Source organism: Castor canadensis, chromosome 3 (genome assembly GCF_047511655.1).
Source record: "Castor canadensis chromosome 3, mCasCan1.hap1v2, whole genome shotgun sequence".
Classification (NCBI taxonomy): Eukaryota; Metazoa; Chordata; class Mammalia; order Rodentia; family Castoridae; genus Castor; species Castor canadensis.
The window spans coordinates 60,112,103-60,138,257 of record NC_133388.1 but is presented as its reverse complement, the minus strand read 5'-3'; the positions used below and the strand labels follow the sequence as shown (position 1 = coordinate 60,138,257).

The 26,155-nt window shown below is 36.5% G+C and overlaps 2 protein-coding genes and 1 non-coding gene across 5 annotated transcripts in view; 1 reads left to right on the top strand and 2 right to left on the bottom strand.

Moving 5' to 3' along the window:
- Nucleotides 1-26,155, top strand: part of Fancm (FA complementation group M) — a 58,011-nt gene that overhangs the window by 2,305 nt on the left and 29,551 nt on the right. For 2 of the 3 annotated variants that reach the window (XM_074068041.1, XM_074068040.1), the window contains exons 3-11: nucleotides 1,337-1,414; nucleotides 6,638-6,796; nucleotides 11,125-11,256; nucleotides 13,695-13,827; nucleotides 14,076-14,198; nucleotides 15,143-15,229; nucleotides 18,733-18,917; nucleotides 22,948-23,154; nucleotides 25,781-25,994. In XM_074068041.1, the coding sequence (XP_073924142.1) occupies nucleotides 1,337-1,414; nucleotides 6,638-6,796; nucleotides 11,125-11,256; nucleotides 13,695-13,827; nucleotides 14,076-14,198; nucleotides 15,143-15,229; nucleotides 18,733-18,917; nucleotides 22,948-23,154; nucleotides 25,781-25,994 (1,318 nt within the window). Of the gene's footprint in view, nucleotides 1-1,336; nucleotides 1,415-6,637; nucleotides 6,797-11,124; nucleotides 11,257-13,694; nucleotides 13,828-14,075; nucleotides 14,199-14,582; nucleotides 14,618-15,142; nucleotides 15,230-18,732; nucleotides 18,918-22,947; nucleotides 23,155-25,780; nucleotides 25,995-26,155 lie in introns of those variants that run through there. The other variant, XM_074068042.1, reaches the window with a different exon arrangement.
- Nucleotides 8,248-9,527, bottom strand: LOC141421584 (cyclin-dependent kinase 4-like). Its single transcript, XM_074068039.1, has one exon. It carries the CDS (start codon nucleotides 9,431-9,433, stop codon nucleotides 8,522-8,524), a length of 912 nt encoding a protein of 303 aa, XP_073924140.1. The 5' UTR covers nucleotides 9,434-9,527; the 3' UTR covers nucleotides 8,248-8,521.
- Nucleotides 19,094-19,197, bottom strand: LOC141422031 (U6 spliceosomal RNA). The gene has a single exon (XR_012446700.1). It is a non-coding gene; the product is annotated as a U6 spliceosomal RNA (small nuclear RNA).

Here is a 26,155-nt window from a genome sequence, read left to right as displayed (position 1 = left end):
GGTTGGCCTCAAACTTGAAATCCTCTTGCCTCAGCTCCTGAGTGCTGGAATTACAGGCATGTATCACCAGGGCCAGCAAGTTTAGAGGTATCTGTGAGGACTATAGCTGTGGATATTCATTAGGTAGCAGGTGATAAGAAGTTTGCATTTCAGTGGAAAGTTTTAAGCTGGAAATACAGATTTGGGAATTGTCAGCATATAGGTAAAACTACTGTAACTAGTGATATTAGGAGGAAGGAATAGAATAAGAATAGGAGGAAAAAAAGGGAAAGTCAAATTCATTTAATACATGGACATGAATTTCACTACTAGTTTGTGAACTTGTAGTTTCCTTGGAGACTTCTAAGTATTATTGTACTATATCTTTGTATTATCCTAGGGAAAACTGGTATTTTTCTTCTAGTTGATCTTTTTAAGTATATCCAGGAAATGGAAATATTTTTCATTTTATTTGTATTTTTACAAGTTAAATTAATACACAAGTGTATTGAGATATCTGCTTGGGAGTTTTTTTTCTTTCTTTCTTTCTTTCTTTCTTTGGGTGGTACTGGAGTTTGAATTCAGGACCTTGTGCTTGCTAGGTGTTCTACCACTTGAGCTATGCCCCTAGGCCGAAAAAGGATTTTTTAAAGCACCACCCCAATAAGTCAGCTCTTGATGTATTCCTTGCTGCATCCATGACTTTTTTTTTTTTTTTTTCAGTCCTTCTGTGATAATCTCTTCTGGCACTAAGAAAAAGTAGAAATGATAATTAGGCATATTTTGTCTTGCATCAGCTTTTTGTGTTTGTTTTTGTGGTGCTGGGGCCTTGAACATGCTAGGAAAGCACTCTACCACTGAGTTCCTTGCATCAGTTCTTAATTAAAATAATTCTACTTAGTCTCTTGTTATGTGTAGTATTATGCCTTCATATGCTATTTATATCATGTTAAAAGTGTCACAAGTAATATATTTTTATTTATTTATTTATTTATTTTTGTGGTACTGCAGTTTGAACTCAGGCACTCTACCACTTGAGCCACTCTGCCAGCCCAATAAGTAATATATTTTTAGTATTAAGATTCAATTTGAGTCTTATTAAACCAAAATTATTTTCTCTTAAGATAGGTGTGATTCAAGTGGTAGGGTGCCTGCTTTGCAAGTATGAAGCCCTGAGTTCAAACCCCAGCCCCACCAAAAAATAAATAAATAAAAAAAATAATATGACTAGTGGTAGCTCATTAATGTGCCAAGTAGGGAATAAAGATAGACTAAACATAATAGCTTGTGTAAGAGAACCACTGTTATTTTTGCGTTGGAGAGATGAAATTACAAAATTCTTTTTTTTTTTTTTAAGGTTGTAAGGGAACTGGTCAAATATACAAATCACTTTAGAATATTGGCTCTTAGTGCCACACCAGGCAGTGATATAAAGGTAAGTAAAATGTCTTTCTATTTATTAACATTTAAGAGAAAATAAGATCTTTTTTATATGGGGCTAGATCAGTTTTCTACTCTAGTATTTACCTAGTTTGACTTTTGGACTATCGCATTTCCTAAACCTGTCCAACTTTTCTTTTATGGTTGCAGGAGTTTCTTAAAACTTTCTGGGTTTTGGCTTTTCTCTTTGGGTGGTACTGGGACTTGAACTCAGGGCCTCATGCTTGCTATGCTGGTGCTCTACCACTTGAGCCACTTTGCCAGCCCTGTTCTTTGCTTTCTTTTGCAACAAGGTCTGGTCATGTTGCCCAGGCTGGCCTTGAACTTTGGAATCAAAGAATCTTCCTACATCTGCCTCCCACTTAGCTGGGACTATAGGCATGTGTGCTACCACACCCAGCCAAATTACTAGTTTTCTGACTTAAGTATACCTAAGAGTCACCTGAAGCTGTTTGTTATAAAATGCCAATTTTTTTACAGTAGTATAAGTATTTTATTTTTAATTGTTGTTGCTTTCGTTTTTTTTGGTTTTTTCTTTGTAAGTTTCACTTTGAAATAACTTTAGAGTTCTGGAAAATTTGCAAAAATTGAAATATTTTGTGTATTTTTCATGTAGTTGCACCTAATGTTAGCATTTATATAACCATAGAAACATTAGCAAACTATAACATTAATGTTGATAGGCTACTAACTAACCTGCTATTCTTATATGAATTTGCCAGTTTTCCTACCAATGACTGTTTTTCAGTCTGGGATCTCACATTTGATTTAGTTTTCATGTCTCCTTAGTCCTTCCAATCTATGACAGTTCTTCAGTCTGTTCTTGTCTTCTTGACCTCCATGCTTTTGATGAGTAGGTGCCATTTAATTTGTAGAGTGTCCCTCAATTTGGATTTGTCTGCTATTTTCACTGATAGAGTGAGGTTATGTATTTTTTTCAAGAATATAACAGGAAAAGGGCTGGGAGAGTGGCTCAAGTGGTAGTGTGCCTGTCTGGCAAGCACAAGGCCCTGAGCTCAAGCCCCAGTACTGAAAAAAAAATAAAAATAAAAAAGAATATAACAGGAAGGGTGCTATACCTTTCTTAGCACATCCTATCATGTTGATTTGTCTTACTGCCTGTGTTGTTAATCTTGCCTTACGTGGTTCAGATGACGTTTTCTAGGTTTCTTCATTGCAAATTTATTTTTTCCCTTTATTATAAGTAAGCTCTTGCTTGGGAAATGCTTTGAGACTATGTAAATTTCCTTTTTAGTATCTAATGTGGCTCTGGGTTGGGCCTGGAACTCACCATGTAGCTCATGCTGACCCAGAATTTGAGGTTCTCCTGACTCCTCCTCCTGGGTGCTAAGATTACATATTACAGGCGTGTACCACCAGCTTGGCTTCTTTTACATTATTAATTTGAGTTCTGTAATGAAGACCTGTGTTCTCTCCCTCAGTTTTTATGAATTGAATTCTTTATTTATATCCATATGAACTAATGGATATTTATTATTTTCTATGGAGCACAATCCAGTATTATTATCAGTTTTGTTCTGATTGTTCCAGCCTTGGCCATTGGGAGCTTCTTCAAGGTGGCTTCTAAGCCAGGCGCTGGTGGCTAACACCTATAATCCTAGCTACTCAGGAGGTAGAGATGGGGCTCGTGGTTCGAAGCCAGCCAGGACAAATAGTTCGTGAGATCCTATCTTGAAAAAAACCCATCACAAAAAAGGACTGGTGGGGCGACTCAAGGTGTAGGCCCTGAGTTCAAGCCCCAGTACTAGAAAAAAAAAAAAAGATTGCTTAGACATATACCACATCCCCCCATGCCCCTTTATAACCATTTCTTAACTTTTTGGCATCACAAGATACTTTATACTCATTTAATACTATCCTGTCCTTGAGATGGAGTGAACCATTTCTCCAAGGACCTCTGTTTTCTTATGTTGGAGAATGGTACAAATTCATATCTTTTATTTCCAGGTGCTGGAGATGAGACCAGGGCTTCAGCATGCTAAGCATGCACTCTACCACTTGAGCTATACTTCTAGCCCAAAATACAGATTTTGAGCTCTTAACATCCTGATTTTTGTAACTGAGTGGTCTTCTGTATTGGTTAAAGATTGTACTGATACTTTCTGAGAAAGTTTTACCTTTGCCAAGATGCAAAACTTTCTTTCTGTGTCCATAGACTTGATGATTTTGAAAGATTTAAATCCTATCTCTGGCTTTCTCCTTTATCCCTGTTTAAGCATACTTCATTGTGTTTTGGTCATCTATTAAACTTGTGCTTAAATGTCATCCCCCTTCAAAACTATTCACTTTAACTAAACTATCAAAAGTTAAGCTTTCCCTATCCTAGTATTTCTTATTCTTTTGCTTATTTATTTTTTGTCTTTCTGCCACACCAAAATATAGGCTATATGAATTGGTAGTTATGTCTAGGTTGCTTCATAGTTCTGTCACTAACCTAATGCCTGGCCTGTGGAATTTACTCTTAATGTTTGCTGGTGGATTATAAAAATACTAAAGTCTTAATCTTATGAAATTGTCTTAAGTGCACTCTCTATTGTCTATAGATGCTCATAACTATAGTATGCTATATTAGGCACCATGCAGATGTTGGGAATATAAAGGTGATTGAGATACAATTCTTGCCCTATAGTGTTTTTTGACTTAAACTAAGTGCTGAATTTGAGCACTTAGTTTAAAACAAATTTTAATTTGAGGATCCATTTTCTTTATTTCTTTTGTTTTGTGTTTGTTTTTTGAGATAGGGTTTCCAGTGTAGTCCTGGCTAGCCTTGTTCTTATGCCCCACCAGTCTCATCTTGTTTGTATCATTTTAACTATCAGTCATACTGTCAGTGCTGTACTCTTCTGATACAGCAGTTACTTACACCAATAGATTATATTTTTTTGCTCCAGTTCTGTAATTTTATAGTTAAGTTCCATCATAAGATTTGGGTGAATGAAAGTTAGCCCCAGAAACATACATCATATATGTTGACTTATTTATTGTTTTATTTTTTGAGAACTTAAGTAGAAAATATTTTATTAATTTGTTAATAATTGATTTAGACTTTAATCATTTAAGCCAGTTTTTAAAGCATCCCTAAGGTACACTGGTGTCCTTTAATAGTACAGTAAGCCCATCTTATTTGCAGATTTCTTATATGCAGTTTTGACCAAGTGTCAAAAAATAAATAAATAAGCTGGGCACTGGTAACTCACGCCTGTAATCCTAGCTACTCAAGAGGCAGAGAGTAGGAAGATCTCGGTTTGAAGCCAGCCCAGTACCACAAAATAAATAAATAAAACAATCCAAGGAAATTTCAAAAACAAATTTTGGGAGGGAGGGGGCAGTACTGGGGTTTGAACTCAGGGCCTCACACTTGCTAGACTTCCAAAGCCGACACTCTACCACTTAAGCCACTCTTCTAGCTCTGTTTTGTATTGTTTTTTTTTGTGATGGGTTCTCAGGAACTGTTTGGGGCTGGCCTCAAACCTTGATTCTCCTGATTTCTCCCTCATGAGTATCTAGTGAGTCACCACCACTGAGACCTGTGTGCTAGCTAACTTTCCATTACTATAACAAAAACCCAAGATAACTAACTTACCAGGAGAAAAGGTTCATTTTGGCTCACACTTTTAGAGGTTTTAGTCCAGGACCAGTTGGCCCCATTGCTTTTGGGCCTGTGGCGAGGCAGCACATCATAGGGGGAGCCCCTAGTAGAGCATTACTGCCACAAGCTGAAAAACAGAGTTTTAAATTCCAATACACAGGAGCCACAGCTCAGTTGAAGTAGAGAAGCTCTTAGTCCCACAGTTGTCAATTGTGTTTATATTGTGAGATCTGAGTGTTTCCTCACCCTTAATTTTATGAAAATACACCTCCCAAAAAGCAAATGGTGCCCAAAAAAATAAGGTAAAAGTTAATGCACTTAGTTTAAGTGACAACATGAAAATTTTACTCTTTAGTGGAAGTTGAGTGGCTTATGGGAAAAATGAATCAAACGTCTGCAGTATAGCACTGAACTCAGCATCCTGAGCATTTGCAGTTTTTCCTCAGTGGTGGTCTTCTTAAAGCCATATACCTTTAGACACCAAGGGTTTACTGTAATAAGTTTCCCCACAAAAATAATTAATACATAGAAGTATTTGCCAGTGAATCAGGAGACCTGGGGTTTAGTTCTGGCTCTGAAATTGACTATGGTGGTGGGTATAGTGGTACATTTCTGTAATTCCAGCACTTGGGAGCCTGAGTCAGTTGCATTGTGTGTTCCAATCCAGCTTCGCCAGCCTGGGTTACATAGACCCTGTCTAGACCCTCAAAAAAAAAAAAAAAGACCGTGGTACACAATGTTTTTGGGGGTTTATGCTGCTAATCTAAAATGTCTTTTTTTTTCTTTTAATCCTTCTGCTTTTTAAAATCATATTATTGTACCGAGGGTACATTGTGACAGATACAAAAGTTCTCACAATATATCTTAGTCATTCTCCTTTATTCCCCCTCCCTCCCTTAGACTAGTTTCAGCAGTTCTCATTTTTCCATTTTCATACATAAGTACATAATATTTCTACCATATTGGCCCTCCAAAGTGTCTATTTTGTCTTAGTCTTTAAATACATTTGGAAAATACTGAAATATACTTGAGGAACTAATATATTCGTATTTCTTAGATGCTTGGCTTGAAAGACTGTAGGTAGAAAAGATATTCCAAAAGTATGTTCCCCCATTTTGCTAGTTCGTGTGTGTGTGTGTGTGTGTGTGTGTGTGTGTGTGTTTGATACGGTCTCACCATGTAGCTTACAGTGGCCTGGAACTCTATATGTAATCCAGGGTGGCCTCAAACTCTAAATTCTCCTCCCTCAGTCTTCCAAGTTCTGGGTTACAGTACAGACATGTGCTGCTTCTGATAGGCTTTCTTTCTTTCTTTCTTTCTTCTTTATTTGATGGTACTAGAGTTTGAACTCTGGGCCTTATGCTTGCTAGGCAGGTGCTCTACCACTTGAGCCACATCCCCAACCCTTCTTGCATTAACTACCACTTCAGCTAGGCCTCCAGCTCTAATATACTTTTTTTATGGGCTGTCTTTTCTCTTTTTTTCTTTTATATTTAATGGTACAAATTTCTAGTGCTGCTTTTTAAGATTTTACTATTTTTATTTGTTAGTACTTAAAAACAAAAAAAATTATATAATTTATACTCATGCTGAATTGATTTTGCATAGGCTGTGCAACAGGTTATTTCTAACCTACTAATTGGGCAGATAGAACTTCGTTCTGAAGATTCTCCAGATATTTTGCCATATTCTCATGAAAGACGAGTTGAAAAGCTTGTTGTTCCCCTTGGTGAAGAACTTGCAGCCATCCAAAAGACATATATCCAGGTAAGCCATTTTTATCACAGTTCTTGGTTCTGATAAATGAAATGGTAATGTAATTATTTCAGTTAACAGAATTTAGAAATGAGAATTTATGGAGTATATAACTAAGTGTTGAAAAGTTCTTTGAAATTAAAGTTTTGGGGATGAGCACAGTACTGCTTGAGTCACAGCTCTATCCATGACCTGTTTTTTTTCATTGCTTGAGATGGGAGTCTCACAAACTTTTTGCATGGGCTTACCTGGAATCAGCATCCTCCCCATCTCTGCCTCCTGAATAGCTAGGATTATAAGCGTGAACCATTACACCCAGTGATTTCATATTCTTTTTTCCAGTCAATGTAAGAAAAACTTTACTGAGACCCCTGAACCATGGGGCCTGAGCCAGAGGCTGTCCTCAGGGGTGGGCGATTTTGTATTTTTTTAAGTGAACCTTTTAACTATAGTTTGAGACACAAACTACACAAAGAGACCTATAGAAACAACAGTGTGCACAAAACTTAAGTGTATAGTTCTGTGTGAACATACCCATAACATACCCAAATTCAACCAGAATTTTCTTTCTGTTATTTTCCTCTCTGATCCCTTGTTTAGCAAGATGGTTCTTGAGTCCTTTACATGGGCACCTTTTGTTTTTCTTTTTGTTTTTTTTTTAACTTCCTAACTTCCTTGTATCACAAGATATTTTATGTTTACCTGACACAGGTATTTTTCCTGTTGTCAACTATGATATTAGTTGTTTCCCCAAGGAGTCTTTGTTCCTTTTATGGCAAAATGGTATTTAAAAACAAATGTTTAAGCTTGACATCGGTGACTCATGCCTGTAATCCTGGCTACTTGGGAGGCTGAGATCAGGAGACTCTCACCTCGTCAAATAGTTTGGAAGACCCCATCTCTGAAATAACCATAGCAAAACACACGGGAGGTGTGGTTCAGGCTGTAGAGTGCCTGTGTTGTGAATGCTGCTCTGCAAGCATAAAGCCCTGAGTTCAAACCTCAGTCCCACCCCCCTAAAAAACAAACAAAAAAATGATTGGCTAGGTATGGGGGTGTATGCCTGTAATCCCAGCACTTGGGAGGCTGAGGCAAGAGGATGGCAAATTTAAGGCCACCTAGGGCTACATAGTGAGCCCTTATTGCAGAAGTGAAAAAATCCCATCTCTGTGTACTAGCGATGCTCATTGTCACTGTGATGTAATTGCTTCTTTTTTTTTTTTTCATTTTTCTTTTATTATTCATATGTGCATACAAGGCTTGGTTCATTTCTCCCCCCTGCCCTGATGTAATTGCTTCTAGGCTTACTAATGACCTGCTTGAATTTTATCCACAGGTTCAGAATCATGAGCAAATAAGATGGTGGTTGTTTTAATCTAATTTTTGAAATTCTTTGTTATATAGGAATTGGTAGTCAAAACATCTACCTATCATTTAGCCTTATTTTTTCTTTTCTTTTTTTTTTTTCTTTGTCTTGTTTTGTTTTCCTGTATAAAAAGGACCCTGATTTTAAGGACAGGGAGGGGAAGGAGGGGATATACCCTTAGTGTAGAGAAAGAGGGGGACAGGAGGATAATCTTCAAAGGGTGGATAGGGAATGTCATTAAGGCAACAAAATGTTCTCTGTAAAAAGCTGGAGGAGTTGCCACAGTTTCAGGGGAAGGCAGAGGTCGCCTTCTCAGTGGGGTTCTCTCCACTCAAGTGTCCAGAAGGGGGAAATGGCACCCACTCCACTGCTCACTCCAGATCACCTTCTTCCTTATGTAGATAAGAGTGCTGCAGGGCTCGGAAGGCAGAAATTCTCTTGTGTGGGTTAAAAGTCAGCATTTCCAGCAGCAGCTGTGCTCCAGACTCTTCCATCTCAGGCACCACTGACTGCACTGGATGAGGTCCTCTGGGAGCAAAGGCTCCTCTGGGTAGAGATACATCTCGAGGCCAGTCATCCTCTGGGGGCAGTCCAATCAGATCAAAGATTTTCCCCAACTGGTCAGCTTCAGAGTTTCCACAGAAGAGAGGCTTTCCACGAAACATCTCTGCAAAGATACAGCCAACACTCCACATGTCCACAGGTGTTGCATATGTAGACTGTAGAAGAACTTCAGGAGCACGGTACCAGAGTGTAACAACCACAGGTGTAAGGGCCATCTGGTAGCTGTAGATTCTGGCCAAGCCAAAGTCAGCCAATTTGACTGTCCCACCACTCGTCACCAGAATGTTCTCTGGCTTCAGGTCTGGGTGGACGATGCAATTGGCATGAAGAAAATCTAGACCTCTTAGAAACTGGCGCATCAGATCCTTGATGGTCTCAGCTGGCAAGCCTGGTGGGGGTGCCTTGTCCAGATATGTCCTTAGGTCTTGGTCTACATGCTCAAATACTAGGGTCACCTTGATCTCCCGGTCAGTTCGGGAAGTGGCACAGACGTCCATCAGCCGGACAACATTGGGGTGCTCAAAAGCCTCCAGCCGCCTCAGTAAGGCCACCTCACGAACTGTGCTGATGGGAAGGCCCCCTCCCGCTCCTCCTCCATTGGGGACTCTCACACTCTTGAGGGCCACAAAGTGGCCACTGTGGGGATCACGGGCCTTGTACACCGTCCCATACGCACCGACACCAATTTCAGCCACAGGCTCATATCGAGAGGTAGCCATTCTCAGATCAGGAGACCTTCACGCCCAACCAGGCCCGTTATCGGGGCTCCGGAGCTGTTCCCTGCGGCACCATACACCCGAGCTCGGTCCCAGGCAGAAGTTTTACAGGAGTATGGTTTGTTTTTTGTTTTTAACTCATTTGTTACAAAATTCCTAGCATTATTTTTTTCCTGTGCCCTTAGCTCCAGTATTTGTCTCTTAAATAATAATATATGTTATTATTATTAATGTTATTCTATTTATATTGATAAAATTATAACTTGAATAATCACAGGCAATTAGAATTTTGTTTGGTTGATTTGCTTAGGGTTCCTCTTTAGGCAACGTGATTACCAAAGCCAGAAGAGAGAAAAGAAAAATGTACTAAAATAAATTTATTTTAGGAAATAAAATTAGGCAAAAAAAATTAAACAATTCATTATGTATCACTATAGTAGGTCTTAATCTAGAGATCTCTTTTTTCCTTCAATGTGCCATCACAGTTATTCCTGACTTAGGACCTTTGGCCAGTTATTTCCTCTCTAGAATGCTGTGTATTTAGACCTTACATGGTAGATGCAACTCATCATTCACATGTCAAGCAAATATTACCTCCTCAAAGGCTCTGTAGCATTGTTGTGTTTTATATTATCATTATTTTTCTTTGGTGGTATTGGAATTTGAACTCAGGGCTTCAGACTTGCTAGGTAGGTGCTTTACCACTTGAGCCTTTTTTGTGTTGGGTGTTTTTGAGATAGGGTCTCTCAAACCATTTACCCAGGCCAGCTTTGAACTGTGATCCTCCTGATCTCCGCCTCCTGAGCCACAGGCACCCATTGTGGTTTAGATTAAGTATATTTGTCATTATCAAATTTACCAACTTTCAGCTGGGTGTGGTGACACGCAACTGTAATCCTCACCCAGGAGGATGAGGAAGGAGGATTGGAAGTTCAAGGTCAGGGTAAGCTACATAGCAAAACCCTCTCAAAAAACCAAAACTGAATAAACAAAAAATGTCTACTTGCTTTAGTTCTTTGTTTTGTTTTGTTGTCTATGCTAGGCAAGCTACAGCCCCAACCCCATCTTTATTCATTTCTTTACTCTTTGCTTTCCTCCATTAGAATCTAAACTATATGAAAGCAGCAATTTCATTTTTCTTAGCTGTAATATCTCTAGCATGTAGAATAATGATATGTAATAGATGCTTAATAAATATTTCTTGAAAGAATTAATCAGATACACTCAAGACATTTCAATTTATTCAACAGTCTACAAATATTTACTTAGAATCTATGTGCTGAACTTTGTGTTAGGCATGGAGGATGCGACAGTGAAGAAACTCAAGGCACTCCTTTCATGATAGTAGATTGTAGTGTGAGGATGAGAGAGAGATGAGTTAAGAAATAAACAGGTAGCGCTGAGATGTAGCTCAGTGGTAGCTATATATGTAATACCCTGAATTCAATCCCCAGAACTACAAAGGGTAAAAAAAGGAAGGAAGAAACAAATGTGCTCTTAAATTATAGTTGAATATAGTGATTGCTTGTGCTGACTCTTAACATGGATGTTATGAATGTTGTCAACTACTTTTAAATTTTGTGATCTTTGCTATATTAATTCATTTCAACTTCTATTTTAATATATGATGAAATGATTATAGTTGAAAAAGGATTTTAAAACAAGCTTGTACTAAATTTCTTTTAAATTTGCAGGTTTTGGAAACATTTGCCAATTCTTTGATTCAGAGGAATGTTTTGATGAGGAGGGATATCCCCAATCTAACAAAATACCAGATAATTCTGGCAAGAGATCAATTTAGGAAAAACCCATCTCCAAATGTTGTGGTAGGTATTTTTAAGTAATTTTCTTTTTGTTACTGAGGTTTGAACTCAGGGCTGTGCAGTTGCTAGGCAGGTGCTACACTACTTGAGCCACATTGCTGCCCTAAATAAATTTTGATGATAGATTAAATTTTCACTGAGAGCCAGGATAAAATGTAAATATTTATTTCTTAGATACATATTAGCTCATTAAGAATTAGGTATGAACTGATACTAGTGGCTCATGCCTGTAATCCTAGCTACTCAGGAAACAGAGATCAGGAAATGGAGGTTCAAAGCCAGCCCAGGAAAATAGATGGAGAGACCCTATCTCAAAAATATTTAATACAGAAAAGAGCTGGAGTGGCTCAAGCTGTAGAGCGCCTGCTTAGCAAGTATGAGGCCCTGAGTTCAAACCCCAATCCTGCCCAAAAAAAAGAAAAAAAAAAAATTAAATATGATTTGTATAGTTTATAAAAGTATGATAAAATCTAGCAAGAATACAGTTTAATGGTTTGAGTTAAGATAAATTTATCTTTTAACTTTTAAAGAAGAATTAGCGTTTTAGTCCATTCCTATCTTGTAGTGACATAGAGCCATGAAAGCCAACTAAATCTGTTTTGGTGGTACTGGGTTTTGAACTCAGAGTTCTTACCAGGCTGGTGCTCTTCTACTTTAAGCCATACTCCCATGAGAACCAACTTAAGTTTGGAACCAAGAACACTGATACCAGAAGTTGGAGGAAACATCCCAGCAAGCTTTTTATTTCTAATCTTCATTGGAAAAATATAGGTGGATTGCAAAATATCTATCAACGAGGTCCAAAGGCCGAAGAGATGCTCACAATGCATAAAAACACTGTGTAGTTCAGTAGTAGAGTGCTTTCTTAGCATGCACAAGGCCCTGGTTTCAATCCCCAGTATCAATAAAAAAAAGGAAAAAAAGAAAAAGGACACTGACTCATTCCTTGAGCTGAGAAAGAATGTATGTGCAAAACAACACAGACAATTTGAAAGAAGGCATGTAAGAGATAGTGAACAAATCAATCTGGCTGAGATAGAAGATTTTTAAGGAAGCCAGATAAAACAATCTAAGTTGTGACCATATAGGAGTAACTTTAAAAGCACCAAGAAATGCAGCTTTTATTCTGTACTACCTGAGGAACCATTGAATGATCTTTTCCTGTGAAATTGCGGTATATTATATAAAACTTTGATAAAAAATGTGTTTTAATTTCTGCTAGGAGGTAAACATTCACTGAAATTTTAAATAGAAAATCCAAATCTGTTGAACTTGATCTTATTGATGAGAGTTTAAATTTTATAAAATAATGGCTTTACCCTTTTAGGTAATTAGGATACCATTTTAGGGCATTCATTACTATCATGAAAACATTTAGAGTAACTATCAGTGATACTAAATGCTACTAAAAATGTAAGATATAAAATGGTAGTCTTGTCAAGCACCGGTGGCTCATGCCTGTAATTCTAGCTACTCAGGAGGCAGAGATCAGGAGGATGGAGGGTCAAGGCCAGGGCAGGCAATTGTTCATGAGACCCGTGCTCAAAAAAGACCCAATACCAGAACGGGCTGGCAGAATGGCTCAAGTGGTGGAGTGCCTATCTAGCCCTGACTTCATAATGCTGCTACTAGCAAAAAAAAAAAAAAAAAAAGCCTAAAAACAACAAACAAACAAAAAACACTAATCATCATCTCAAATTAAAGAAAGTAATTAAAATACGTAAATAAACTGTGTTATTGTAATATACTCCTGCTCTGTGCTCCTGTAAAAGGAAAGTGTACTTCATTTTTTCTGTGAAGGTAATGACTGGAAGTGGAAGGCCTCTGGACCAGTTTTCATGGATTTAAATATTGGCTCTACTACTTAGCTCCTTTTAGGCTTTCCTCATTTATAAAGTGGACAGGGTGACAGTGTTTATCTTCTAGATGTTAAGATTAAATGATTTTGTACAAATAATGTAGTTAGAACAATGTCTAGTGTCATTGTCAGTTATTATTATGAAATGTATAGTTGGTGTTAAACAACCTGTTGAAACATTTGTCCTTTGTGAGGACAGGTCCATATTTGACTTACTTTCCATTTCAGTTTTATCTCATGTCAGTTCAGGGCTTGAAATATAGAAGATCTTAGTTTTGAGAAAACACAGGAGTCTATATGCTGCTAATAATTTGACTATAAAGAATGTAATGTTTCTTGTTGAGTTAAAGAAGAAGAAAGGGATAGATTTCATCCAGAGACTATACTTTTTTTATGTAGCAATATCTTATAACATGACATTCAACAGATCCTGTAAATTATAATCAGTATAAAAGGGAATAATTGTTATGATCATTTGAATTACATTGTAAATGTTACAATGGCTATTTGGTCTGACTGCTTGGGCATGGAACTATATCTTCATTTCCTTCTCTGGTTAAATTGACATTTTCTTATTTTTCAGGGAATACAACAAGGCATAATTGAGGGAGAGTTTGCCATTTGTATTAGCTTATATCATGGTTATGAATTACTACAGCAAATGGGAATGAGATCATTATATTTCTTCCTTTGTGGAATTATGGATGGAACAAAAGGTGAGTTGTGAGAAATTTTTTAAAGAAATAATGACATTTCAAAAGCACTGAACAGTTCAAGTTCCTTAAAAATGCCCTATTTTAAAAAGCAATTTTGTAACAACTAGAAAAAGCTGCTGGTTTTCATGTATAAATTTGAGATATCTACATTCATTGTTAATGCTTAGTTTGTTTTTAATAAATAATAAATTTTGCTAGGTTCACTATTGAGTTTACTTATTTGTAAAACCTTTTCTTCATTTCTGAAGGAATGACCCGAGCAAAAAATGAACTTAGCCGAAATGAGGACTTCATGAAACTTTATAGTCATCTAGAGTGCATGTTTGCACATACACGTGATACTTCAGCAAGTGATACTTCTATCCAAAAAGGTCTGATTTTTTTTACTTAAAATTCTGTCTTGTTTTAGCTGGGTATAGTGGCTCTCATCTGTAGTCCCAACTACTTGGGACGCTGGGGCAGGAGGAATAATTCAACACAGGAATTTGAGGCCAGCCTAGGCAATGTATCAAGACCCCATCACAATAAAATGCAAAATAAAAAATAAAATTGTATATCGTTTTTCTTTTTTTTGGCAGCACTGGAGTTTGATCTCAGGGCCTCACGCTTGCTAGGGAGGCGCTCTACCACTTGAGCCACTTCACCAGCCCTTTTCTTTTGGTTTTTTTGAGACAGGGTCTCATCATGTAGCCCAGGCCAACCTTGAACTTGTGATTCTCCTGCCTTAGCCTTCCAAGTGCTGAGATTATAGGTCTGCACTACCATTTCCAGATTGGTTTTTTCTATTAAGGTTAGTTTTGAAATTTTGCTCCATTGATGCATGTGGCTAACTATACCTATTAACATTTATGTAGCAGTAGGCCTATTAAATGCTTAAAGATTTTATTCTTTATATTAGGATTAATACTTACTCAAATTTAAAGTTAATAAACTTATTTTGCACTGGGGTTTGAACTCAGGGCCTTGTACTTGCTAGGCAGCTGATCTGCTTGAACCATCTCCCCAGCCCTAAACTTAAAAAATTTACAGTTAGTGAAAATTCTCAGAAGTAGCAAAAACCGATGTACAGTTTAACTAAATATATATAGTTCCCCTTTTGCTTTGCTGCTAATTCCCATTTGGATTCTCTTTTAGAATGAAATTCTTATAAAGATTCAGACTTTTTCATTTTTATATGCCTACCTACATGCTACTTACTATTTAAATAAAAAGAAAAATAAGTTTTAACATGTATTTTGAAAAAGATAATATATATATATTAATATACTTAATATGGATAATACAGAAATAATTTTAGTATTTTTTTTTCCTTCAGGAGATAAAAATAAAGATTTTTTCTATAGTCATCCAAAATTAAAGAAATTAGAAGAAGTTGTAGTGGAACACTTCAAGTCATGGAATGGTAAGTAATATTTAATAGTTTGAAGGCCAAGTAGTTGAGCTAAAACTTCAGCTGATTAGTTTGTGCTAACATTTCTTATGGAGAAGGTGGGATTTTAATTATTTTATTTATTTATTTGATTTTGGTAGCACTGGAATTTGAACTCAGCCCTCATGCTTGCTGGGCAGGCACTCTTACCACATGAGCCACTCTACCAGCCCAGGATTTTAATTATTCTGAATAGTGAATATTTAAAAGCTCTGAAAAATTGTGGAAGGGGAAGAGCAAGGGGAATGGTGAGAATGCTAAGAATAAGGTCTTAAGGAGAAAAGTTAATTTGGGGTAATATAATGGAAATAGACATAAACAATATATAATACGTAGGGAAAAGTAAAGGATATAAGGAGAGGATCATGGAGAAGTGCTGTTTTACATGGAATGGATAGAGAAAGCCTCTCTGTAGAAAAATATTTGAGCAGATACCTGATGGAAATGAGGGAGCAAGCCTTAAAGATTTTTGATGGGGGAGATCATTCTAGGGAGAGATAGTAGCAGAGTCAAAGGCCCTGAGGTAGTAGGGTGCTTGGGATGAGTAAAGATCAATATGCAGACCAATATGGCTGGAGTAGTGTGAGTGAGGGTAAGAACAGTACAGGTAAGAGGTAGCCAGGGGGCAGATTATGTAGAGCTTGTAGACCAAGTCAAGATGTTGGGTTTTTTTTTTTAATCTATGAATGTGCTTTGTGAAATCATTAGTAAGACAAAGAACAATCCAGAGGTAAGTATGTGAGACTAATTATCTTGGTTTAACCATTCCACAATATGTGTGTGTGTGTGTGTGTGTGTGTGTGTGTGTGTGTGTGTGTGTATTATACGCCATACGTTCATACAATTTTTTTATATTAAAAAATAAAAATAGCTAGAGAAGAAAGAGCAAACATGTTAAGAAACTTTTTAGGCCATATGTGGTCAGAAGTGGAGAGAGGAGGATTGTGGTCTTTGGCCAGCTGTGGGCAGATATGAGACCCTGTTTGAAAAATAAAGTAAAGCAAGAAGGGCTGGGGGAGTGACTCAAGTGGTGGAGTGCCTGCTTATGAAGTGCAAGGCCTCGGGTTTAAATAAACCCCAGTACTGAAAAAAAGAGACTTTAGAGGCATCTAACTGGAGATGTCAAGTAGGCATTAAATAAATGAGTCTGGGTTTCATGAAAATGGTCTGATCTACTTTTATTTAGTTATTTGTTTTTTGAGAGTGTCTCTCTGTGTTGCCCAGGCTAGTCTCAAACTCACCATCCTCCTACCTTAGCCTCCAAAGTACTAAGATTACAGGTGGGTCCCATCACCTCTGCCTTGGGGTATTTTCATATATTTGCATATATATGAATACATTTTGGAGTCATCACCATAAAGATAATACTTAAAGTTTCTGGAATGTATGTGGTCACCAAGAAGATAGAGACAGAAGAGGGTCCAGAATGGTGTCTAAATAATAATATCTAGAGTTTAAAGAAAAAAAAAGTCACTAAAGAGCTCAAGAAGGAAACCAAGTAAAGTGTGTGAGAAGCTGAGGGTAGACTTTCAGTAGGAGTAGTAGAGGACTGTGTTAAATTCTTCTGATAAGAGTGATAAAATGAATTAAAGTATTCGTTAAATTTGGCAATATGGTTTATTGTTGATTTTGGTAGATGGAACTTTTGTGAATTCTCATTCACAAAAGGTAGAAAAAAAATACACAAAAGGTGTAGAAAGGTAAACTCTAGCCAGTTGGAGATGGGGTTTGTAGTGAAAGTAGGAGATTATCAGGCCTTGATTAGACATAGAGGCTGATGCTATAGTGATTAAAAGGTTTTTCTAGAATAATTTTACTTACTACAGCTATTTCCTTCAACTCTTACTTTTTACTTATTGGGCGTATTGCTTATTTTATTCTGAGTCAACTTTATATGTATTAATTTAACCCTTTGGGTTGTTGTGAAGATTAAATGAATTAATATATACAATGCTTAGGGTGGTCCTTGGCACTCAAATACTACTTAATAAGGAAGAAAAGCTGGACACTGGTCACTTACACCTATAGTCCTAGCTACTCAAGAGGCAGAGATTATGGCTCGAAGTCAGCCCGGGCAAATAGTTCCACAAGACCCCATCTTGAAAAAAACCATTCAAAAAAGGGCTGGTAGGGTGGCTCCAGCCCTTTTGAATGGGTTCAAACCCCAATATTGCCCAAAAACAGGGAAGGGAAAAAAAAAGATTGGCATCCGAGCATGGTGGCACACGCCCTGTAGTCTCAGCACTCTGGAGGCTGAGGCAGGAGAATTGTGAGTTAGACCAGCCTTTGTTATGTACCAAGACCCTGTCTCAAAAAACAAAAACAAATGAACAAAAAGAGAATAAAAAAAGATTGTCAAAGTCCCAACCTAGCTTAAAAACAAAGGAAGGAGTCAGGCACCAGTGGCTTTCACCTGTAATCCTAGCTACTCAGGAGGCAGAGATCAGGAGGATCTCAGTTTGAGGCCAGCCTGGGCAAGTAGTTTATGACACCCTATCTCAAAAATACCCAATGCAGGGCTTGCAGAATGGCTCAAGTGGTAGAGTGCCACCCTCGCAAGCACAAGGCCCTGAGTTCAAACCTCAGTACCCCTAAAAAAAAAAAAAAACAAAACCAAAAAACAAAAACCTTAGCCAGCCTCAAAAATACCCAATGCAAAATACAGGCTAGTGGAGTGGTTAAGTGGTAGGGCATCTGCCTAGCAAGCATGAGCGTCTGAGCTCCAACCCCAGTACCTTCAAGAAAACAAGAAGAAAAAAAGGTAATAACAAAACACCCACATAAGTTGCAATTTTTAACCTATTATAATGGACAAAAGCTATTTTCCATTTCCTGTTTCATTTAATCAGTCTATTTTTAGATAAGAAGAAGCTAAAGCTTCAAGAGATTTAGTAATTATTGTGATCACCCATCACCCAGAGAATAAGTGGTTCAGACATAAAATTCATGTTCTTACTAGTACATTTGACTGCCTTCCAAGCGTAGACACTGAACAACTTTGGAATTGACTGTTAAGTATATTCTATAGTTATCTTTGGTGGCTTTGAAGTTATAGCAGGTTCTCGGGGTGCATGGTCTGAATTAAGATAGTGATTTTAGTGAACAGAAAGGAAAGTTTTAGGAAAGTAGTTGGAGCTCTACAATTCTGTGCTTCTTTCTGTCCAGAAGATTAAAGGGGATTAACAGGCATACCTTGGATTGATGGATTGATCAAAGTGATTTAGATACTTACTTGATTTCCTTAGGACATTATTTTATGCTAGCCAATGGGAAATAGGGAGGCAAGATTATTAAAATTACTATAGAATGTAGCTAAAAAAGATATGGATAAAATATGTTTTAAAATATATTTCTGAAATAATTACTATTTACTAGTATATTTCAGGCTTGTGTCTTAAAATAGTTTTTCTCTAAAGGCTTTTTTTCTTCTAAAGGCATTTTTAAAAGTTGTAATTAGAGTATTTTGTGTTATACAGCTAAAAACACCTCTGGAAAGAAAAGCGATGAGACCAGAGTTATGATATTTTCTTCATTTCGAGACAGTGTTCAAGAAATTGCAGAAATGCTTTTACGGCACCAACCAATTATTAGAGTGATGACTTTTGTTGGCCATGCTTCAGGGAAGAGCATGAAAGGTTTTACCCAAAAGGAGCAGCTGGAGGTAATTATTTTTGAGATCATGAAATAAAAATAAAGTTGATTAGGTTTGTACTTAGGTTTTTTGTTGTAACTCACTGGTCAGTTGGCTGCTAATTTTATAGTAAACATGCAAATGAAGATAAGCATGTTTTGAAAGATCAGATAAAGTGCGTTATTAGGCTTTGAAACTTGTTTTTTAATAATATGGAATGCTTCATGAATTTGCATGTCATCCTTGTGCTGGGGCCATACTAATCTCTGTATCATCCCAGTTTTAGCATATATGCTGCACAAGTAAGCACGAAACTTTTATTTTTAAGTAATGTAAAATGTGGTGGTTAAGCAGAAAGGCTCTGGAATCATACAACCTACTTGGGAATCTAGGATCTAACACTTAAAGTTTCTTTGCTTCCTTTCCCTTGGTTTTCCTTATTTTTAAAACATAGTTCTTAGGTTTGTTGTAAGCATTAAATGAGATCTTACTGTTGAAACTTTAATACATGTTTACTGCTCATTTAAATAACTTTAATAATTTCTTCTGAAGAAATAGTGGGCTTCTTTTCTCAGCTATTTTATTTTTTGTATTTAATTTTTGGCAGTACTGGGGTTTAAGGTCAGGGTCTCATGCTTGCTAGGCAGGTGTTCTACCACTTGAGCTACTCCACCAGTCCTCTCAGCTATTTTATAATCTTATTTTAAAAGTATCAGCTGGAGATGTGACTCAATCAGTTGAGCACCTGCCTTGCAACCATGTAGTCCTGGCTCAAACCCAAGTATGCTCAGAGGAAACCATGGTCTGAGGTAGCCCCATGATGCTCTGAATAGCATGTCTTAAGTTGTCTAAATGTAATGATGTTTTGAGGGGAATTTTAGACTGGTGACTTGTTAGACTGGTTATTATTATTATTTTTTTATGCAGACTGATACTCTGTGGGACTTGTAGATTAATTATATAGGTCTACATTTGAATAGTCACTGAGAATTAGGTGTGCCTTTAATGTCTAATTCATTTTGACAGCTCCTTTTTTGATTTTATCATTAGTGAATGAGGAGTTTTGGTCTTCACCATTTTTGCTAGTCCTCATTGCACTCAGAAGAGTCTGTTTAAACTGACTGGGTATGATATGGAGTCTTCCTGAGTCTGAAGATACACTGTTACCCATTGTCACATCAGAGTATAAGTACTTTGAAGGGGTTCACACATCTAGTGGGTCATTATTAACATCTATGTGTGAATGAAAAATACAGTAATTTTTGCCTTGGAGGTCAAGCAGTTTCAGTATTTGAAATACCCACTATTTGAGTACTCAACTCGATTGCTGTCCATTTCAGCATTACATAAAGTCATTTCCTGAACTTTAGCATCAATAGAAATCTTATTGATTTTGTTGACTATCATTTATTCATTTATGTCAATAATAATTTACAGACACCAACGTATCAGCCCTTTTTTTTTTTTTTTTTTACTCTTATACATAATCACTTTCATAGCTGGGATTTCATTGTAAAATGAAATTTCGTACAAATAATTATAATAAAATTATGTGTTTATTTAGAAACAGAAGATTAAGTCAAGGACAGAGTGGAGAATCAGATCTTGGTTTTTACCCAAGCAAGATGGAAAGAAGCCATGGGAGGGTTTGGGGCAGAGGAAATGGTTTTATTTACATTTTCAGAGAATCACTCTCAGCACTTGGGACACTGAGGATTCTGGGAAGATTGCAAGGCCTAGACCAACTGGGCTACAAATGAGATCCTGCTCAAAAAAAAAGAAGAAATAAATTTAAAAAAAGGAAAAAAGGAATCATGTTGGTGGAAGCTGAGAGGCCAAGTTGGAAAACTTATTGCAGTCTTCTAAAGAGGATGGTGGTTGGAACAAGGGTGGTAGCAGGAAAGTTTGTGAAAATTGCTGAGTTCTGGGTTTATTTTGAAGGTCAAGCTGACAAGATTTATTTGACAAATTAGAATGGGATGTGAGATAAGGGAGTATGAAATGTGACTCCAGGCATGACTGTAGGTTTTGGCCTGAGCAACTGAAATCAGTTCCTATTAACTAAAATGGCTTAGACTGCAGTAAAAACAGGTTTTGGAAAGAATATCTAGACCTTGGTTTTTGATGAATTAACTTTGATAGGCCTATTAGATTAATGTTTACAAAACTGATGAGAAACAGTTTATTTCCTCTGACTACAACACAGACTAATCTTTGCAACAATACAATTAAAATGAATTACTAGAAAAGTAAAATGAATGAAAACCAAAGTTCGAGTCCATTTTAAAAATTAGTATTAGAATCAATAAACAAAACTTACTCTGTTAACTTTCTAAACCTTTAAATTTTTGTACTTAACGTTGTTGCCAGCCAGTAATAGTTTGTGGACTGGCATAGTAATAAAGAGTTCGTGGATCATACTGTGAATCACAGTTTTAAACATGAAGTAGAGATGTTGAATAAACAACTGAATATATGTCTTGAATTGATGAGAAAGATTCAGGGAAGCAAATATTCAATGGCAGATCAATATCAATCCTAGGCAAATAAGTAACATCTTTTATTAATCTGCTAGCTATTTATTTTAAAGAATTACATTTTTTTGTGTGTCTCTAGCACTATGGCCCATATTTTCCTTTTATCTATATAAAAGGACATCAGTTTTACTAAACTCTGTATAGGTAATATTAAGTCAAATCTTTTCTTTGCTTGATGTCATTACAGATTCCAAGGAAAAAAATGAATGATTCTTAACTTTTAATCATTGTTTATCCTTGCACTGAGTTTTTCTGTACTAAAGGAAAATCCTTTGACGAGTGACACTGGAAAGGCTTATAGTTGAACTTAATATTATAACTATATTTATTATTCTACTTTTCAGGTTTTTAACATAGAATTAGCTTACAGATTAATGTAACAGGTTTTTAGAGTTAGAGATACCTAAATTCAAATACTGACAATTATTAGTGAGACTTTAGGCAAACCGCTTAACTTCTCTGAGTTTTAATTTCTTTAATAAAATACAGTGGTAGTATTATACCTTATGGTGTAATAACTAATATATAAAGTAATTAGGTTTAGTACCCGTACATAGTATGTACCTTTGTACATAATTATTATCAGTAAATTCAACTTTTGATGTTGCATCACCTTATTTAATTACCACCACTACAACTCTACCATACATAACTTTGCAACATCAATATTGGTATTTATCAAAAAACTGAGGCTCAAAGCAGTTGAGAACTAAGTTTATAAGGCTAAAGGAAGTTTTTCCAAAGGTTTTATTGACTTTTTCATTAATTCATTCTCATGCCATTGTGGTTCCATTAAACTGACCAGAGAAAAAATCTTAGAATAGCATTGTGAAAGATATATGATTTCTGGGAGTAATAAAACATAATTTTACATGTACCTAACTATACATTTAGTCCTATACCTTTAGAACTAAGATATGATAAATAAGAGTAAATGCTGTAGGCCATTTACCTGCCTTATGCCCCTTTCAGTGGTAGTAAAAATAAAATCAGAAATTTCTTATTGATTGAAGAACTGTTAAATTATTGATAAATCCTTTCTTTTGGCCTCACAACCATTCTTACAGCAAAGGAAATGGGACTGTGATTTCTATTTTATCATAATCTCTTTTGGCTTGTATTACCATTATGTGACTTCTTCTATTCAGTAGTAAACTTAATGCTGATTTTTAATCTGATTTCACCATTTTAGGGTGAGTGCAAAACTGCTTTGAGCTGCAATTCTCTTATATTTGCATCTAGTAATTTTTCTATATTTATTTATTTATTTTTGTGGTACTGAGGTTTGAACTCAGGGGTCTATGCTTGCTAGTCAGATGCTCTACCACTTGATCCACTCTGACTGTCCTTTTTAATGTTGGGTATTTTCCAGATAGGCCCTTGTGAACTGTTTGCCCAAACTGGCCTTGAACCACAGTCCTGTTGATCTCTGCATCCTGAGTAGCTGGGACTATAGGCATGAGCCACTGGCTCACGATGCATTTAGTAATTTCTAAATTCTAAACCTTTTTTTTTTGTTTCAGGTAGTGAAACAATTTCGTGATGGTGGTTACAACACATTGGTTTCTACCTGTGTTGGTGAAGAAGGTTTGGATATAGGAGAAGTTGATCTTATAATATGTTTTGATGCCCAGAAGAGCCCAATTCGTCTCATACAACGAATGGGTAGAACTGGCCGCAAACGCCAAGGCAGGATTGTTGTTATTCTTGCTGAAGGACGGGAAGAGCGTGTAAGTAGACTTATGCAAACATAATTCGACATTCAAATTTGAGAAACACATCTCAAAGACAAATGCCAATACTTTAGCATTCAAAGCCCAAACAGTCTGTAGGTAAATGTTTTTTTTTCACTCTTTGTATTAGATTCTGAATGTTCTATTTGTAATAACAATTTTTGCCATGTGCTGGTGGCTCATACCTATAATCCTAGCTTCTTGGGAGACTGAGATCAGGAGGATAGTGGTTCTGGCCATTCCCGGCAAATAATTAGAAAGATCCCTATCTCCAAAATAACGAGAGCATAATGGACTGGAGTTGTGGCTCAAGTGGTAAAGCACCTGCTTTGCAAGGATGAGGCCCTGAATTCAAACCCCACTCCCAGAAAAAAAAAAAAAAAGAAAAAAACCTAGGTGGTAGGTAGCACATGCCTATAACCCTAGCTCCTGGGAGACAGAGGTAGGAGGATCATGGTCTGAGGTAGGAGGATCATGGTCTGAGGCAGGCCAGGCAAAAGCACAGAACCCTATCTGAAAAGTAAGCTAAAGCAAAAGAGGGGGTGTGGCTCAAGTAGTAGAGTACTTACCTAGAAATCACAAGGCCCCAATTTCAAACCCTAGTTGTACTTAAAAAGAAAAAGTCACCTTCCTAATTTTTATCCATATAAACATTTCATGCTGGCAGCATCACTCAAGTGGTATAGCATCTGCCTAGTAATCACACAGCCCTGAGTTCAAACTCTAGTACCACCAAAAAGAAGAAACACATTTTACTACTTCAGTATTAATTCAGAGATACGTAGATACAAGAACTAATATGTATTATTTTGCTATGTTATTTTTTAGATCTTTTATTTTATCATTATTGTTTTACTATTTCTCTGTGTTTTTAAGTCTTGTTTTGTGTGTGTGTGTGTTTAGTTTTATTTAACTATAAAAAAATAGAATGGTTTTGAATTTTAAATAATTAGCTGAATAAATACTAAAGAATATGGGGCTGGAGGTGTAGCTCAAGTAGTGGAGTGCTTGCCTAGCAAGGGAAAGACCCTGAGTTCAAACCCTAGTACCACCAAAACAGAATAAAACAAAAAAGAGTATGCACCAGAGACAGTATGTGAACTGCAAAACCTTAAAGATTTATTTTCTTAAATGCCTATCTAAGTGACAAGGAACTTGAATTATATTCATACTTGTCTAGAATTTGGATTACAGAACTTCCTAAATATGTTGTTATATATAATGTTATTTTGCGTTTGTTACAATGAAGTTTTTTTTTTGTTTGTTTTTTTGTTTGCTTTTTTGGGGAGTTCTTTTTGGCGGTACTGGGTTTGAACTCAGGGCAGGTGCTCTAGCACTTGAGCCATTCCACTAGCCTTTTTCTGTATCAGGTATTTTTAAGATAGGGTCTCTTGAACTATTTAGCAGGCTGGCTCCCAGCCACAGTCCTCCTGATATCTGCCTTCTAAGTAGCTAGGATTGTAGGCATGAGCCACTGGCACCTGACAAATACAGTAAAGTTTCAACTTCTAGAGCTGGCGGACTAGCTCAAATGATAGAGTGCCTGCCTAGCAAGCATGAGTCCCTGAGTTCAAACCCCAGTGCCACCAAAAACAATCAAAAAGTTTCAGCTTCTATAACTCAATAACTCATTGGGATGAATTCAGTGGCCACATACACAGATTCACATTAAAGGTATCATCAGATATAAGAGTTGTAAAAAATTCATTTAAAATGTTTTATGTACCCTTTAAATCAGTTAGAAAATGCTTATCCTTAACACCATTCATGCAATTATTATATACTTATATGTAATGTCTAGTTTATCCATAAAATAATCCTAATAAATGAAATGGTTGGCAGTTTGTAAAAGGTCATATGTTATCACTGATTGGCAATGGTACTAATTGTGCTACCCTGTCAAGATGGTTCACCTCTCTATTTAGGTGTTAGCTTTCTTATCTATAAAGTAGTAATAATGACCCACGTTTAGTGAGCGTTTCCTCTGTGCTGTGAAATGTTCTAAGTGCTTTAGATTCATTATCTTATGCAGTCTGGTCAATGCCCTGTAAGAAAAGTCATACTTTTGTTACATACAGTAAAGAAAATAAAAGTATAGAGAGATGAATAAGCTGAAATAAGGGAGTAGTTAAATATAAATCAATAAATAACCCAAAACCTTGTACTTCTTACATAACCTTATAAATTTATGTATAAATACCAACTGTATTTCTAGACAGTAATATAAAAAATAGATTTCCTTTGTGTAATTTAGTTGTTAAGATATGATTTTATAATAGATTTTGAATGATTTTCATCAAGGGTTAATCTAACAGTTTACTGACAAGTGTTAAAATTCAAGATATTGAGGGGGTAGGAGGAGAGGGAGGGGGTGGAGTGAGTGGTAAGGGAGGGGGTGGGGGCAGGGGGGAGAAATGACCCAAGCCTTGTATGCACATATGAATAATAAAATAAAAAAAAAATTCAAGATAGTAGGAATGATATGCTCTTCTGTTCAAGTGAATAACAAGGGTTTAATTTTATGTTTATAATAAACCCAAACTAATATAGTAATTGTTGCCTTTATGACTGAATGATTATTATAGAAATAATGAAATTTGACATTTTATATTTGTTTTTTCAGACTTACAATCAGAGTCAGTCCAACAAGAGAAATATTTATAAAGCTATTTCAAGTAATAGGCAGATCCTTCATTTTTACCAAGGAAGTCCACGAATGGTTCCTGATGAAATCAATCCAGAATTACACAAAATGTTCATTACACAGTGTGTCTATGAAGCAGAGAAGTCATCTCGGAAAGTGCAGTGGAAATCATCTCTCTTTTCCCATAAGGACGGTAAATAAAAAATTTTGCATTTAACACATACTTTCTCCCCCTGATGTTCTTGATTAGCAGCTTTGGTTAGTGTATTTCTTTGTTGAAAATTCAGTGTACATTCTGAGATGCTGGGGATGTTCTCAGTATTAGGGAAAATTGACAATATCCTACTAACTCAG